We start from the raw sequence: 16,919 nt of genomic DNA, 5'->3' as shown, positions 1-16,919 counted from the left end.
GTAGGTGTCAAGGTGAGTCGACTGCTGGCCGGGCACCAAAGGTCGAGACAATGCCAACTGCTGGTTTCGGTCCAAGGAGGTCGATGCAGAAGATTTGAGCTTCAAATGTGCTTTCGGCACAGAGCTGAAGGGCGGGGCTATCTGTAGCAGTTTTCCGATGCTGATCATAGCTAGACAGCAGCGGTGGGCCAGGAACCTCAGGTTATGCAACCAGAAGTGCAGTTATTTTGGTCGGCTTGGGCTGGAGGGCACGGGGTGCCATATTCACAGGTGGAGCTTGTGTAATGCCCTCCATTTCAAGATCAACCTTGAGCTCAGGGCCAGAACTTTTGTTGAGAGAGAAGGCCTCCACTTGTTCTACGGATAACTGTTCATGGGTGTGCTCATCCCTGAAAATGTTGTATCGTTGGTGGCTCTGTAAGACATCTCGAGGTGACATGCTCTACGATCCCAAAGTGTTTTTTTGATCAGAAAGACTTGCATGCGTTGCAGTCGGCTTCTTAGTGCTCTGGGGACAAGTACAAGTTGCATGCCGAGTGTTGGTCATTATGTGGGTATTTCGCGTGGCTATGTGGGCAGAACCGTAATTGCGTGTGTCCTATCACCAGTTGGGTATTGTTGGAAACTGAGATGGAGTTTAAGATGGGCCCCGAAGGTCGGTGCCTCGAAGGGCTTCAGTCGAACTAAGTCGAACCGGCAAGGTTGTTCATCGATGAACAAATGGGAAACCATGAACGTAAACAATACAGATGGAAGGGATTGGAAGAGGAACTGAAGAATGAACCGAAACGGAATTGAAAACAGAGTGAAGGCACACATGTCTAAACCCAATGGCAGACAGAAAACAAACTAACAATGGAGTCAATGCCCTCCGCATTATCTCCAAGAGGAGGGGTCACTCTACCTTGTGACTTGAAAGACTTCTTCAAAGAAAAACAACTTGCACAACTCAGGACCCAACATTTGAAGGCCGGTTCAGAGCATGTGTATTTAGAGCCACATATGCCTCGAGCAATAGATTTTTTGCTTCAGTTCTACATGTTTTTGAAACCTGGGAGGATTGTGACTTTAGCACAGCAAACCTTTCATTGATGACATTTCTAGGAAATAAAAAAAAGAACAGATACTTTTCTGTGGACCACTTTTTTTCCCAAAAAAAACAAAAAAAAAACATAATGTAGTTACATGTTCGCTAATTTCTCAATTCCTGGGGAATTCACAAGCTCTGGGTACCTTTTGAGTCCCCAGGATATTGAAAAAAAAAGGGCACAAATTTAGTATGGATACTTCATGTGGAAAAAAAAAGTTATGGAGGCCTATGAGCAAACTACCCCAAAAACCGAAAAAAGTACTTAGAATTCTAGAAGGAAAAGGCCTAAAAGTGAAAGGGTTAACATGGTTTACTACTATATAATGTGATAAGTGAATATATGAAAGATCCAATGCTGGAGAATCCCAAAATGACACCATGTTGCGTAGTTAAGCCCTATTTGCAGTAAATATTTACACCAAATGCAACAGAACAGAGGCGAGTAGTTGTTGTTTGTATTGCTTTTGTTATTCCGCACAATTTTTTTTTTAAGAGCAAAATTAGCCCTCCCATCAAAAATTGATGCCCAGCTGCATTTCACACTAAAATATAGCACAATAAGAAAGATATGCATTTAGCATAATTTTGCAGAAATGTTGCACAATTACAAGAGTACAAATCTAGATGCAATGGAGATCAGATCACATTCTAGTCTAACTAATGGCGCAAATGTTCAGACTACCCCTCCGTTAAACTATTTGCTTAAACTATACGACTTAATAAACTGAAAGTACAACATAAATTAATACTCATCTTTCCAACGCTTTTCATTACTATAAAAAATAAACTTTAAAAACGTTCCTTTTCTGTAAGCAAAAATCCGAAATTGGTCTTCATGTTAGCACTTAGTCACTCCTTTGTAGTTTTTTGTGCTATATAAAATTGAAATTCAATTAAAAAAAAGTATAAATCTGAAATGAAATTCATAACAAAAAAAACAAAGAGAAATGAAAAGATTGAGACCCGAATGGTGATAAAAAAGGCAGAACATATGGAAAAGAGCTAGACAACTGGAACTAAAAACAACGAAAAGAGAAATCTGCAAGAAATGAATTGAGTGAACATGGAAAAAATACTAGTGACATGCCGGCTTTGTATGATTAAATTTAAGTGTAATCCATAGGTCAGTGGGTAAATATACTAAGTGTGGGGAGCTTTGTATTAACTTCAAGTCACAGGTTCTAATCACAATCTCAAAACCCATTGGCTCAATGCCCCAGTTGCATGTCTGTCTGTATCCTACAAGCAGCAGATTCCAAATGCAGTGACTCAAAGGACTGCACGCTATGGGTTAATAAACCTACTGCAGCAATGCGAGTGTAATGTAATGATGCATCCAACCCTCATATCAGTGCGCTTACAAAGTGGAACTATCCGTGAATCAAAAGTGCAAGCATTCCGTGTTTAAATGCCAACGGTCCATGCTTCAGAAATCACATATAAGCACGTATTAGTTTAGTGTTTATTTGTACCAAATAATTGCGGCAGCAACCATGATCCCAGTTTCATTTTTTTTTCCTTTTAAACCTCGGCCACTGCCTGCATCTATGAAAAGTTGGATTTTCAGCAGTTTCCTGTATATCCTACCAGACAACTAGGAGGAGCTCATTTCACAGTATAGGTGGGTGTTCTGCAACATGTTTACTCTTCAGAAGTCCAACACAGATCAGGGGATCAATGTATGTAACTGTGGGCCCTAGATCCGCTACGTTTGGATATGTTGGTGCTATGGAAATACCACAAACATATAGCTTGCATATCCTACAGCCTCTTACTGCTGTTTCAGTACACATTTCACCTTGTACCACACAACTTTAACGGTGTCCCTCGGCTCCAGGCCCCAAGTGCACTGCTAAAGAATATCCCCATTACGCTACCCACTAAGGCTAGATCCATGGTACCAAATCATTTTGCCTGCCAATGCTTCATACTGCCCTCAAGTGTGAATCAAACCTACAATTAAGATTCTTGGGCGGAGTTTAGAGTTCATAGCTAGTCGTAGGCTTCCACTGAGGTGGCAGTCTATGGGAACATTGTGATTTTCGTTTTTAGAGAAAGTTGACAGTCATCCCATGTCCATTTTCATTACATTATCTACCTTAGTCTTTCTTTCCTCTAACTAGAATTCTATCCTTCCCTTCCTCACCTCTACTTTTCTTTATTTTCCTTGTAGCAGATCCCTGTCATGCCCTCTACTCTGCCTAGCTCTTAACTCCATCTAGATAGCTGCTAGATCTGTCAATCAAGATTACAACTAGTGGGTCGCAAAGCCCTTGCACCCCACTTGCACCTCTAGTACGCGTCTGCAGGCACTCGTTTCCTCATCATTGTTAGATTTTATAAAGTACTGTACTACTCACGTGGGCGCTGTAGCTTGTCTATACGCACTGTTCGGGAAAGACTGAGGATTTCTTGACCAAAGTTCCATGAATATTAACACCAAGTCCCCCAGTGGAAAATAACTTTACATCTCATGGCAATCACATGCACACAAGCTCCATGCTGGACTTTACAAAAATAAAAATAAAAAAAATGCATATTAAGCAGGAGCCGCTGCTTTGTGCAAATCTGAAATTAGCATATCGCTCCTTTCAGGATGAAGTTTTAACTATCTGGCAAAGGTTTCGTGGCACTTTTAAAATCCTGTGCTTTCTCAATATTTACATCAAAATCCCGGAAATCAGTAACTTTGTTTTTATTTTAGTCATCAAAACAATAAGTTCTTGAACAATAGTTTAATGTAAATCAGTGCAATGAGTGTGAATTCTGCTCCATTCCAACCTCCCGCTGCCAAGGGAGCAGGTTTAGTCTGAACAGTTAATGATGCCAAAGGACGAGGACGGTGGTAACAAAATGCCAGGAGGTACAGGGGCGAGTAGTGCATGATTTTCAGGTATAATGTACATCGCTGAACCCCTCCTCTTAACCTTTCTGTCATTGCCGCCTGTGGGAAGCAACGCCTACCGATTTGTTATCAACTCCCCATTTCACTCTTATCTGCTTCAGTACACCGGTCCCACAGGAGGATCGCCCTCATGTGACATCAGAACAGGTAGTCTCTACAGGTCTTTGCAGGTTGCTTTCTTTACCACAAGCATGGTACCCTCTGAAGAGGCTCGCCAATCCACTCTAACTGAAGAGCATTTTCTTGTACTTAGAATTTGGTATCTGTGCCCGAGCCTTCAACCTGCGGACGGCTTCTCGCATATGCTTGGGCTGCAGCGGCGGCGTCTCTCCCCACTTCTCACAAACGTCCAGGGCTAGGAGAAAACAGAGAACTGGATCAAACCACAACCGTTTAAAAAGTGTCTTCTTAAACTGTGCAATGGGTAGATTACTCATCTCTTAAAAAAGAAATCACCACACGCGTGGATCAGCAAGCAAGATGTAAATACATGAATATGACTGTGTTGAAGCATATATGCGAAGCAAGAGGGTTTGGTGCCAGTGGTTGTCCAACCACTAGATGGTGGAATAATACACAAATATTCATCTAAAATAGGGTCACACTGCAACACTGTTGCGAGCACACACTAGAGTAGCAGCTTTCGTTGAACTGACTACTACTAAAGGCACTAGTTTTGTTAATTTTGTCAATGACTCCAAAAAGAACAAAAATGTTAACAAAAGGGAGGTCAGGATACTCGGCATGGTCAAGACGATACATCCAGCATATCGTAGATTTGTGGCGGTGCACTGCTGTTGGCAACATGTGGAGTAGCTATGCACTGGGGCAAGTGGTCAGGCCCTAAACAATGGCTTCTTGACCTGACATACTTTAAAGAACAGTACGCAGAGGAATTAAAATGTCACTTACCCAGTGTACATCTGTTCCTGGCATCAGTCGCTGGAGATTCACATGTTCTGCATAGCTCGCCATCTGGTGTTGGGTCGGAGTGTTACAAGTTGTTTTTCTTCGAAGAAGTCTTTCGAGTCACGGGACCGAGTGACTCCTCCTTCTGTCTCCATTGCGCATGGGCGTCGACTCCATCTTCGGTTGTTTTCCCCGCAGAGGGTGAGGTAGGAGTTGTGTTGTAGTAATAGTGCCCATGCAATGGAGTGACTAAGTATGTACCTATTTAAGGTTAAAATAATATATATACAAATGTACAAAGTTGAAGCTAACTTCCAAACTGCTACAGGCTCCCGGGGAGGTGGGTGGGCACATGTGAATCTCCAGCGACTGATGCCACGAACAGATGTACACTGGGTAAGTGACATTTTCAGTTCGATGGCATCTGTCGCTGTAGATACACATGTTCTGCATAGACTAGTACGCAGTTATCTCCCAAAAGCGGTGGCTCAGCCTGTAGGAATGGAAGTGGTTTGAAATAATGTTCTTAACACGGCTTGACCTACTGTGGCTTGCTGTGCGGATAACACGTCTACACAGTAGTGCTTGGTGAACGTGTGTGGCGTAGACCATGTGGCTGCCTTACATATTTCTTGCATTGGGATGTTTCCTAGAAAGGCCATGGTAGCACCTTTTTTTCTGGTTGAGTGTGCCCTTGGTGTAATGGGCATTTGTCGTTTTGCTTTAAGGTAGCAGATTTGGATGCATTTAACTATCCATCTTGCTATACCTTGTTTTGATATTGGGTTTCCTGCATGAGGTTTTTGGAATGCAATAAATAGTTGTTTAGTCTTTCTGATGTTTTTCGTTCTGTCAATGTAGTACATTAATGCTCTTTTGACATCAAATGTATGTAGTGCCCTCTCAGCTACGGAATCTGGCTGTGGGAAGAACACTGGTAGTTCCACTGTTTGATTTAGGTGGAACGGTGAAATAACCTTTGGTAAAAATTTAGGATTAGTCCTTAGGACGACTTTATTTTTGTGTAGTTGTATAAAAGGTTCTTGTATTGTAAACGCCTGAATTTCGCTTACTCTTCTTAGAGATGTAATAGCGATGAGAAATGCAACCTTCCAGGTTAGGAACTGTATTTCGCAAGAGTGCATGGGTTCAAAAGGGGGACCCATGAGTCTTGTTAAGACAACATTTAAGTTCCATGAAGGAACAGGTGGTGTTCTTGGTGGTATAATTCTTTTAAGGCCTTCCATGAATGCTTTAATGACTGGTATCCTATATAGGGAAGTTGAATAGGTAGTCTGCAGGTATGCAGATATTGCCGCAAGGTGTATTTTAATGGAAGAGAAGGCTAGGTTAGATTTTTGTAAGTGAAGCAAGTAACCCACTACGTCCTTTGGAGTTGCGTGTAAAGGTTGGATCTGATTATGATGGCAGTAGCAGACAAACCTCTTCCATTTACTTGCATAGCAGTGCCTAGTGGACGGCCGTCTGGCTTGCTTTATGACGTCCATACATTCTTGGGTAAGTTGTAAGTGTCCGAATTCTAGGATTTCAGGAGCCAGATTGCTAGATTCAGCGATGCTGGATCTGGATGTCTGATCTGTTGGTTGTGTTGTGTTAACAGATCCGGCCTGTTGGGCAATTTGATGTGGGGCACTACTGATAGGTCTAGCAGTGTTGTGTACCAGGGTTGCCTTGCCCAAGTTGGTGCTATTAAAATGAGTTTGAGTTTGTTTTGACTCAATTTGTTTACCAGATAAGGAAGGAGAGGGAGAGGAGGAAAAGCGTAGGCAAATATCCCTGACCAGTTCATCCATAGGGCATTGCCTTGGGACTGCCTGTGTGGGTATCTGGATGCGAAGTTTTGGCATTTTGCGTTCTCTCTTGTTGCAAACAAGTCTATTTGAGGTGTTCCCCAGAGTCTGAAGTAAGTGTTTAGAATTTGGGGGTGAATTTCCCATTCGTGGACCTGTTGGTGATCTCGAGAGAGATTGTCTGCAAGTTGATTCTGGATCCCTGGAATAAACTGCGCTATTAGGCGAATGTGGTTGTGAATTGCCCATCGCCATATCTTCTGTGCTAGAAGGCTCAACTGCGTTGAGTGTGTGTCCCCCTGTTTGTTTAGATAATACATTGTTGTCATGTTGTCTGTTTTGACAAGAATGTATTTGTGAGTTATAATTGGTTGGAAAGCTCTTAATGCTTGAAAAACTGCTAGCATTTCTAGGTGATTTATATGCAGTTTTGTTTGATGTACGTTCCATTGTCCTTGTATGCTGTGTTGATCGAGGTGTGCTCCCCACCCTGTCATGGAAGCATCTATTGTTATTACGCATTGTGGCACTGGGTCTTGGAATGGCCGCCCTTTGTTTAAATTTATACTGTTCCACCATAGAAGCGAGAGGTAAGTTTGGCGGTCTATTAACACCAGATCTAGAAGGTGACCCTGTGCTTGTGACCATTGTGATGCTAGGCACTGTTGTAAGGGCCTCATGTGTAGTCTTGCGTTCGGGACAATGGCTATGCATGAAAACATCATACCTAGGAGTTGTAATATCATCTTTGCTTGTATTGTTTGTGTTGGATACATGCGTTGTATGATCTTGTTGAAATTTTGAATTCTTTGTGGACTTGGAGTGGCTACTCCTTTTGTTGTGTCTATTATGGCTCCCAGGTATTGTTGTACTTTGCACGGCAAAATGTTGGATTTTGCAAAGTTGACGGTGAAACCTAGTTTGTAGAGGGTTTGTATGATTTGATTTGTGTGTTGTAAGCACTTTGTTAGTGAATTGGTTTTGATTAGCCAGTCGTCTAGATACGGGAATACATGTATTTGCTGCCTTCTGATGTGTGCAGCCACTACTGCTAGACATTTTGTAAAGACTCTTGGTGCGGTTGTTAAACCAAAAGGCAATACTTTGAATTGGTAATGTATTCCTTTGAATACGAACTGTAGATATTTCCTGTGCGACGGATGTATTGGTATATGGAAATACACGTCTTTGAGGTCTAAGGTTGTCATGTAGTCCTGTAGTTTTAGCAATGGTAACACTTCTTGTAGCGTGACCATGTGAAAGTGGTCTGATTTGATGTAGGTGTTTAGTATTCTGAGGTCTAGGATTGGTCTCAGTGTTTGGTCCTTTTTTGGTATTAAGAAGTACAGTGAATAGACTCCTGTGTTTGTTTGTGTGTTTGGTACTAATTCGATTGCATTCTTTTGCAATAGTGCTTGAACTTCTATTTCTAGAAGTTCGGAATGTTGTTTTGATAAATTCTGTGCTTTTGGTGGTATGTTTGGAGGGAATTGCTAAGACCCAAGTGTCTGTAGTTATTTCCTCCCATGCTTTGTAATAATGACCTATTCTTCCCCCCACTGGTGTTGTGTGGAGGGGGTGAGTGACATCTGAGTCACTGCTTGGTTGTAGGGGTTTTGGGGCTTTGAAATTTTCCTCTATTCCTAGGGAATTGCCCTCCTCTGTATTGGCCCCGAAAGCCTCCCCTGTACTGTCCCTGGTAGCTGGACGGTGTTGCCTGCGAGGTGCTGGCTTGTGTGGCCTGACCCCGAAACCCCCCTCTAAAGGGTGTCTTGCGGAAGGTGCTGTAGGTTCCTCTGCTCTGCGGGGAGTAGAGTGCGCCCATGGCTTTAGCAGTGTCAGTGTCTTTTTTAAGTTTTTCGATTGCCGTGTCCACTTCTGGTCCGAACAGTTGTTTTTCGTTGAATGGCATATTGAGCACTGCCTGCTGTATCTCTGGTTTGAACCCAGACGTTCTTAGCCATGCGTGCCTTCTAATGGTCACAGATGTATTAATTGTTCTTGCAGCTGTGTCTGCAGCGTCCATAGAAGATCGTATCTGGTTATTTGATATGTTCTGTCCTTCCTCAACCACCCGCTTTGCCCTCTTTTGTAGTTCCTTGGGAAGATGATCGATGAGGTGTTGCATCTCATCCCAATGGGCTCTGTCATAGCGCGCAAGTAGTGCTTGAGAGTTAGCGATGCGCCACTGGTTTGCAGCTTGTACTGCGACTCTTTTCCCAGCTGCATCGAACTTGCGGCTCTCTTTATCTGGGGGTGGTGCATCCCCAGATGTGTGGGAGTTGGCTCTTTTCCGAGCTGCTCCTACTACGACGGAATCTGGTGGCAGTTGTGTGGTGATGAAAACAGGGTCTGTAGGAGGTGCCTTATACTTCTTTTCCACCTTTGGCGTTATTGCCCTACTTTTGACCGGCTCCTTGAATATTTCCTTTGCGTGCCGAAGCATACCTGGCAGCATAGGCAGGCTTTGGTAGGAGCTGTGGGTGGAGGAGAGGGTGTTGAATAAAAAGTCATCCTAGACTTGTTCCGAGTGGAGGTTTACGTTGTGGAATTGTGCTGCTCTAGCCACCACTTGAGAGTATGCTGAGCTGTCTTCTGGTGGTGAGGGCTTCGTTGGATATGCCTCCGGACTGTTGTCCGACACTGGGGCGTCATATAAGTCCCAAGCGTCTTGATCCTGGTCACCTTGGCTCATGGTGGTGTGAGCCGGGGAATGTGACGGAGTTTGCGCTGGTGAGACGTTAATTACAGGTGGAGGAGAGGGTGGCGGAGTCACCTTTTTCACCATTTTTGTTTGTGGCGCCTGGTCTGTTTGAAACTCCAGTCTCCTTTTTCTCCTAATAGGGGGAAGGGTGCTTATTCTTCCTGTTCCCTGCTGTATGAAAATACGTTTTTGCGTATGGTCCACTTCGGTGGATTGCAGCTCTTCCTCAAACCTATGCTTTCGCATCTGAGAGGGCAGTGATTGTTCCTCTGTATAAGAGCCTGGACCTGGGTCGGTTACGGGTTGTTTCGGCACCGAAACCCTGCCTGTATCTCTTTTCGGCTCCGAGGTGGCTTTTTTCTTTTTTGGAGTCGAAACCTCTCGGCGTCGATCTTCGTCGGTGCCGCTGTCTCGGCGTCGAGCCGCTTCTACACCGCTATCTCGGTGTCGTTGCTTTTCTCCAGCACTTTCTCGATCCCGAGAAGGCTGCGTGCCGGTGTCTCGACCGGAGTCGGACGATCTCGGCACTGTTTTGGCCTTTTTCGGTGCCGATGGTCGGTCACCGAATTTATGGGTGGAGCCATGGCCTGGTGGCAGTGGCGTCCCCTGGGCCTTGTCACTTTTCTTCTGTGTTGTTTTCGACGTCTTACTCACGGTTCTTTGATCGTCGAATTCCTCGGAGTCCGATTCGTGGATCGAAAAGGTTTCTTCTTCCTCTTGTTCCTCGAACTCTCGGTGCGCTGTCGGCGTGGACGCCATCTGAAGTCTCCTTGCTCGACAGTCACGGAGTGTCTTTCGGGACCGGAACGCACGACAGGCCTCGCAAGTCTCTTCACTGTGCTCAGGCGACAGGCACAGGTTACAGACCAAATGTTGGTCTGTATACGGGTATTTGTTGTGGCATTTGGGACAAAAACGGAACGGGGTCCGTTCCATCGACGTTGTTCGACACGCGGTCGGGCCGACCAGGCCCCGACGGGGGATCGAAAACTACCCCGAAGGGCACCGGAGCGCTTCGATCTTCGATGCGGTGTTGACTCTAACTACGCCGATCCCGAACGCAACAATACCGACGAAAATCTTCCGATATTAACTAACTTTCCGTTCCGAAACTCGGAGCGACAGGAACACGTCCGAACCCGATGGCGGAAAGAAAACAATCGAAGATGGAGTCGACGCCCATGCGCAATGGAGACAGAAGGAGGAGTCACTCGGTCCCGTGACTCGAAAGACTTCTTCGAAGAAAAACAACTTGTAACACTCCGACCCAACACCAGATGGCGAGCTATGCAGAACATGTGTATCTACAGCGACAGATGCCATCGAACCTGCCAATATCGCAGTGCCCTAAAGATATTTGGAGCCCATTAATTACAAATCTAATGCCCGTCCCCCCCAACTGTGAAAATTTGTGATATGAATATGACGCTACTTTGGAGACAACGAGAAAAACAACAAAAAGGATGTACGGGCATAATGCTTTTCTGTACCACATGCATGCTGTATTTCATTGCATAAGGCTACAAATGTCTTATTGATTGCATACTTTTTTTTGTATATGCTGAAAAATCTTAATTAAAAATAAAAATATAAAAATAAAAAGAGGCTGTCAATTTAGTTGTCACCAGCTCTACAGGGGTATTCATTCCCAACACAGACTGAATTAAGTATTTGATTAACATTAATTTGAAGCGGGTGTGGCCAGCAAGATGGTAGAGTAGACATGCAACCTCAGATCTCCGCTAGGTCCTAACCTTATCCTACAGGAATCTGCTACTCCTGAGCCACATCAAACTCACCCAAAAAATCCCAGTTAATCCCAGAAACAGTATTACACCCCTGACCTTCCCAGCAGCACAGGGGTGCGTCCTGACTGTAAAGTCGTCAGAGAGACGAAAGCAAGGCAGCCATAAAATGGCAGTCACCACAAACTGAAGCTGGAGGGGCGAGTGAGGGGCTTGCATCTGAGCTGCTGCTGAAGGAGACGCTGGCAGGGCATTACGCAACTGCGCCCTGCAGTGTATGCAGACGGGGGACTCCAACAGGAGACAAGGAGTCCAGAGCAGGTGACGATGCCCAGAATGAGAGCCGCAGCAGTTACAAGGCCTAATAAGATAAGGAGAGTTGGTGGCGGCGTCTCCCCGCTACACTGAAGTGGCGGTAAGCGCAATAGGACCTGGGCAGGTCAGATGGCAAGCAGTCAAAAGTCCCCCTCACCTTGGCGCAGCCCCATGATGGCCTGTAGAAGAGTTGGAGGAGAGGATGATGAACATCAAGGGGAAGGGTCCGGCTGAGACCCGGTAAGGCCCCAGGAGAGCTCAGAGTCCATCTTGCCTCCCAACGAATCTCCCCACCTCCCCCCTGGAGCCACACAGCAACGTTTGCGGTGACTACTGGCGGTGGGGATCTGCGCCATGGCCTAGTTGCAAAGCAACCAGCCCGCAAACACCTTTGTACCCAGGGACCCCTTAGCTCCAGCAGTGTGGGTGGTGATGAGGAAACCAACGAGGGTCTAATTCGAACATTTACGTGGGTATGGTGCGAGTCACTAGGAAAGACCCCACTGGGGGAAGAACTCAATAACAGAGGGCCCGATTGATGGCAGTGGCACGGTACCCAGGAAGTCAGTGCCGCGAGTAACCAAACAGACCGGCAAAGGTTGGGGGGGGGGGGGGGGAGGTTAAAACAGGTGAGATTAAGATAAAAATGCTAAGTAGTTGAGACACTTGACCTAAAGAGATTACCGCAAGGGATTGTGGAAGACAATAATGTGGCAGTGAACAGAAGGACATGGTGAAAGATAGAGATCTTATAACTCATCGCCAAGAGAAATTAGACAAATATACTAAGGTGGTAGAGACCGTACCAGAACCTGATGTGCCGCCTACAATGCCCGATAATGTGACCCTCCTCAATGCAATCCAACTAACGAGATCAGCATTGGAAACAATGATTAGAGAGGTCTGATCCAAAATATCGCTGCTTAGACAAGACCTTCATAACACAGCTGATTGAGCGACCGAACCAGAGGGACGAGTGACAGAAATGGAGGACACGACAGGCCATGAGACATGAAAGAACTCCAAGCTGTAACCAAAGATTTATTATGGAGAGTCGATGATGCAGAGAACAGGGCAAGACAAAACAATATTAGAATGGTAGGCTTCCCAGAGGGAGTTGAGAAATCCAACATGGTGGACTTCCTGGAGAATTAACCTCAGTCCACCTCCAGCTGCTTTGTAATACAGAGAGCTGACAGGGCACTGGCTTCTGGACCTACACTGAGAAGCCCCACACGAGTTGTAATTGCCCAACTTGAACTTTCAGGACAGAGACACAATCCTCAGGGAAGGTGGAGGAAATCAAATATGAATCATCAGCCATAATGATATTTTTGCCAGTCAGCAAGACAGAGATCTGGAGGGCTTTGTCCATGATGAATCTTGGGAAGGGGGGGTGGGGGCGGGCAGAATGACAAAGAGGAGAACTGATGAGGAACTCAAAGGAAAAGCAATGTGATTTTGGCCCAGTGGGGCCAAACAAGGGGTGGACGATCCCAGCAACAAAGGACCTGCTCGCCATCCTCCTATTTCCCCCAAGCTGGAGAGACGCACATTGGTGCTGTGAGTGTCGAGTGAGTGTGGGTAACAGCTGGAGTGCTAGGATCTGAAGATCGGAAGTGAGTTGAATGGATAACAATGAAGAGAGAGAGCGAGTGAACGGGGTACTTGTGTGAGTGAAGGGCATACGAGTGAACAGAATTACTGCCCTGAATGTGTGCGGAACCAGTGAAGTTGGAGTGAGTAAGTGGAAGTCAGGCGTGACTTGTTCAGGTTTAAGTTACATTGTTGGGATATAGTTTGAAAATGGGAGGGGAGGGGACAGACCTCTCAGGCCTAACCTGCAACACAGTCGTCTTGTTGACACGGAGGACACATAGTGCTGGAGAGGGAGGGGAGGCGGGAAGGAAAAGGAGTTATTGGGGTTTATTAGTTGCATGGGGGGACTGAATTAACACAGGAGGACTGGAATAGGTACAAGTCTAGAAACCAATATGAAGTTCAGTAAACAAAGCAGTCAGACAAAGTTCTGAAATCCAAATAGGAGGGGATAAGACACAGGATTGCCAAGGGAAATCCATAATGACCTAGAACATGAACGGACTGGGTCACAAAGTAAAGCGAGGGCTGGTGACAATGTACATTAGGAGACATAAACCAGATGTGGTTCTGCGGCAAAAGACCCACTTGTGGGGCTTCCAATGTAGACTTTTAGGTGGGGAGGCTTACACAATGCTGGCCCATGCTGAATTAACCACAGGATCCCGGGAGATAATCATGCTGATCAGGACCCCTCTCCCCTGTTTAAAATAGATATATCCTGGATAGATCCCAACAGGATATATGTGGCAGTTCAGGGACAATGGGGATGATTAGACATCACCCTTATTAGCGTGTATGCCCCTCCAAGACTGCACAGACAAACCCTAGATAAAGTTACCAAAATACTGTTAGAAACTGGATCTACTCTCCACATCGTAAGGGGCCGTGGGGGGGAGATTTCAACGATGTTTTGAATCCCGTTCAGGCCCTGCCCCAGCAATACCTAGAGACGCGCCAGTGGCAGGTTTTGTGATGACCTTGGTGCTATCAGACCTCTGGGAAGCTGCCATCTAGAAGACCGCAAATACTCTTACTTCGCAGGCACAAAGATTATTCCTTAGACTAGATTACATCTTTGCCCCGGGAGGAGAGCTAGACAGGATGTCTAGAGGCCCGTCAGACCACTCACCCCCTCTGGCTCACACCTCAAAGCCTCGGGACGGGATGGAGGGATGGAGATTGAATGCTTAAGAGCTGAGAGATCGAGACTGTCTCCCAAGAACTGAAAATAGATACAGAATTATATATTATAGAAAACAAAGACTCAGTAACAGCAGCGATCATACTCTGGGAAGCCCACAGAACAGTAGTTTGAGACAGAGCACAGAACATTATTGCCCATACAAAAGGAGAAAGGTATGGTAAACAGTCACTAGAACAATGTCTAGTAGAATCAGAAGGGCGAACTGGGGTAGAATCAGATACTTCCTTTCACAGTAGGATAGCAGACCTCCACGAAGAATACCAATTACTGGAACAGAACGAAGTGAAAACTCAGATTCAAGTGCAGCAACACCGTCTCTACGATATGGCTGATGAGGCCAGAAAGCTACTAGCATAGCTAGGGAGAAGGAAGGCCGAAGTGCACTAAGCCCACAGTATCAGGGGAGATAATGAAGAAGTGCATAATACAGATCAGGAGACAGCCAATGTGTTTGCACCATACTTTGAAGACTTTTACAGAGCACGACCACTGGCAGACACGCCACAAATAGAGGAATACCTAGAAAGAGTGACGGTCCCAACCCTAACACAGGAGGATTGGTTAGCCCTATAGGAAGAAATAACTCTATATAATAAGTGATCTGCAACCTAAAACCGGTTAAGACCCCCTGTCCAAATGGAATACCGTCTGAGTTTTTCAAAAAGAATGCTAGGGCACTAGGTCCATACCTGCTCAAAATGTACATAGAGGCTAGAGATGAGGCAACCCAACTGCCCGATCTCTGTCGCTCCACAAAAGTGGTGCTTCATAAGCTAGGGAAACCCGCCACAAATTGTAGTTCATACCGCCCGATCTCACTTGTTAAAATTGAAATTAAAATACTGGTGATGGTGCTGGTCAAACAGCTCACTATGGTCAAACCCTCCCTGCTCCACAAGAATCAATCCAGCTTCATGCCAAAGAGACTGACTAGGTTCAACCTCCGAAAACTCCATAATTGGCTGGCAAAAGTTCAAGCGAGAGACAAACCCCACATATTCCTGTCCCTTGATGCCAAGGAGGCCTTTGATGCGGTTCATTGGCCCTTCTTGGCACAGGCCCTGAAGAGGTTTGGATTTGGTCCCAGGTTCCTGGCCTGGGCAGCCCTGCTATATGAGAATCTGGTGGCAGCAGTCAAAGTGAATGAGAAGCTATTACTGGAATTTCCCATCAGACGGGAAACGAGACAAGGATGACTCTTTTTTCCCCTCCCATTTGCTATTGCACTTGAGCCGTTGGCCTGCATAGTACGGACTTATTAAAGAGGAGTCCATGCAGGATGAGAGGATTTCACTTTATGCAGATGAAATCCTACTCTGTTACACGCCCAACCAAGACACTGCCGGGAGAGTTTAGGACCTTTGAGCAGTATGGAGCCCACGTGGGCTACACAATAAATTTGTGAAAAATCTTGCCTATACACTGTGGACAGAAAACTAGAATCACTGGACCTGCCATGGAAACTGCGTAGAGATAGGGAGGGATTTAAATACCTCTGGATATATGTGACCTCAGACAGAGCGCAGCCTTCAACGAAATCTTCGTTGACAAGATTTCCACAGAAATGTAGAACGCTAGAGAACACTGCCATTAACACTGTTAGGAAAGGCAGCTATGTTCAAGATGATAACCTTACCAAAACTCTTATATGTCCTTCAGAACACATATCAGTAAGTCCCGAAAAAGATCTTCACCAGAATAGATGGGGAGGTCTGGAAACGCCTGTGGAACGACGGGCATCCAAGAGTGGCACTGAGGACACTGCAGCGCAACCAGTACAATGGAGACATAGCCTTCCTGGACAATCGGTCATACTATTGGGCGGCACACTTGATAGCTGTAAATGACTGGGGGTATTCACCCAGAGACCATCCCACTTACATACTAGAGAGAAGCCAATTTCACTCTAAATCCTATTTACACTACCTGTACAGAGGGAGGGGGTGAGAAAGTTATTACCAGAAATCCAGATGACAACTGACGCCTGGAAAGGGATGGGGAAATGCATGGGATCGGCAGTGAAGATCACCTGAGAAACCCCCTTATGAGAAGGAGCCCACCCAAAAGAAATCAGGAACCTGTGGGGTTTGGGGCATGGGACACAATTGGAATCTCAAAGCTGGGAGGATGAGGATCTGACTCATTTCAGCTCCCTCCAGCGAGGCTACAAGCTCAATAACACAATATTATAAATGCGTACAGCTCAAACACTCCTGGAATGCAGAGACTTGATTTAGAAGATATTCCGGGATACATACCCCCAGAGGTGAGACTCCTTCAGGGGAAGTTAGGTGAAAAAGTGGTTTCCTGGATGTACAAGACGATTAATAATAATATGCCTGACTCATTAAAGAAACTGACAGAACGTTGGGAAAGAAGATAGGAGAACTGGATGACACAGACTGGGTGGCGGCAACAAAATCTAGACTCAGATGGATAAATTTTAAGGTACTGCAAAGGATGACAGTGTACTACGACAAAGTCCGCCTACACAAATTTGGGACAGCAGGGTCCTCGTACTATCTTAGATGTAGAGCAGGGGAGGGGTTGTATTCACACACACACACTTTCACCGTCCCAGCATACAAACATATTGGACTGAAATCATGAGAGTTTAGAACAATACTGGGGCTC

At 45.5% G+C, this 16,919-nt stretch overlaps 1 protein-coding gene across 2 annotated transcripts in view; it reads right to left on the bottom strand.

The window, feature by feature from the left end:
* Positions 1–2,538: 2,538 nt before the first annotated feature.
* TAF11 (TATA-box binding protein associated factor 11) overlaps positions 2,539–16,919 on the bottom strand; it is a 79,837-nt gene continuing 65,456 nt past the window's right edge. For both annotated transcript variants that reach the window (XM_069238823.1, XM_069238824.1), the window contains one exon: positions 2,539–4,350. In XM_069238823.1, coding sequence (XP_069094924.1) covers positions 4,220–4,350 — 131 coding nt within the window. In that variant the 3' untranslated portion in view covers positions 2,539–4,219. The remainder of the gene's footprint in view (positions 4,351–16,919) is intronic.

The sequence above is a fragment of the Pleurodeles waltl genome, chromosome 6 (assembly GCF_031143425.1).
Source record: "Pleurodeles waltl isolate 20211129_DDA chromosome 6, aPleWal1.hap1.20221129, whole genome shotgun sequence".
Classification (NCBI taxonomy): Eukaryota; Metazoa; Chordata; class Amphibia; order Caudata; family Salamandridae; genus Pleurodeles; species Pleurodeles waltl.
Note: the sequence above shows the minus strand (reverse complement) of the source record. Positions and strands in the feature narration are given on the sequence as shown.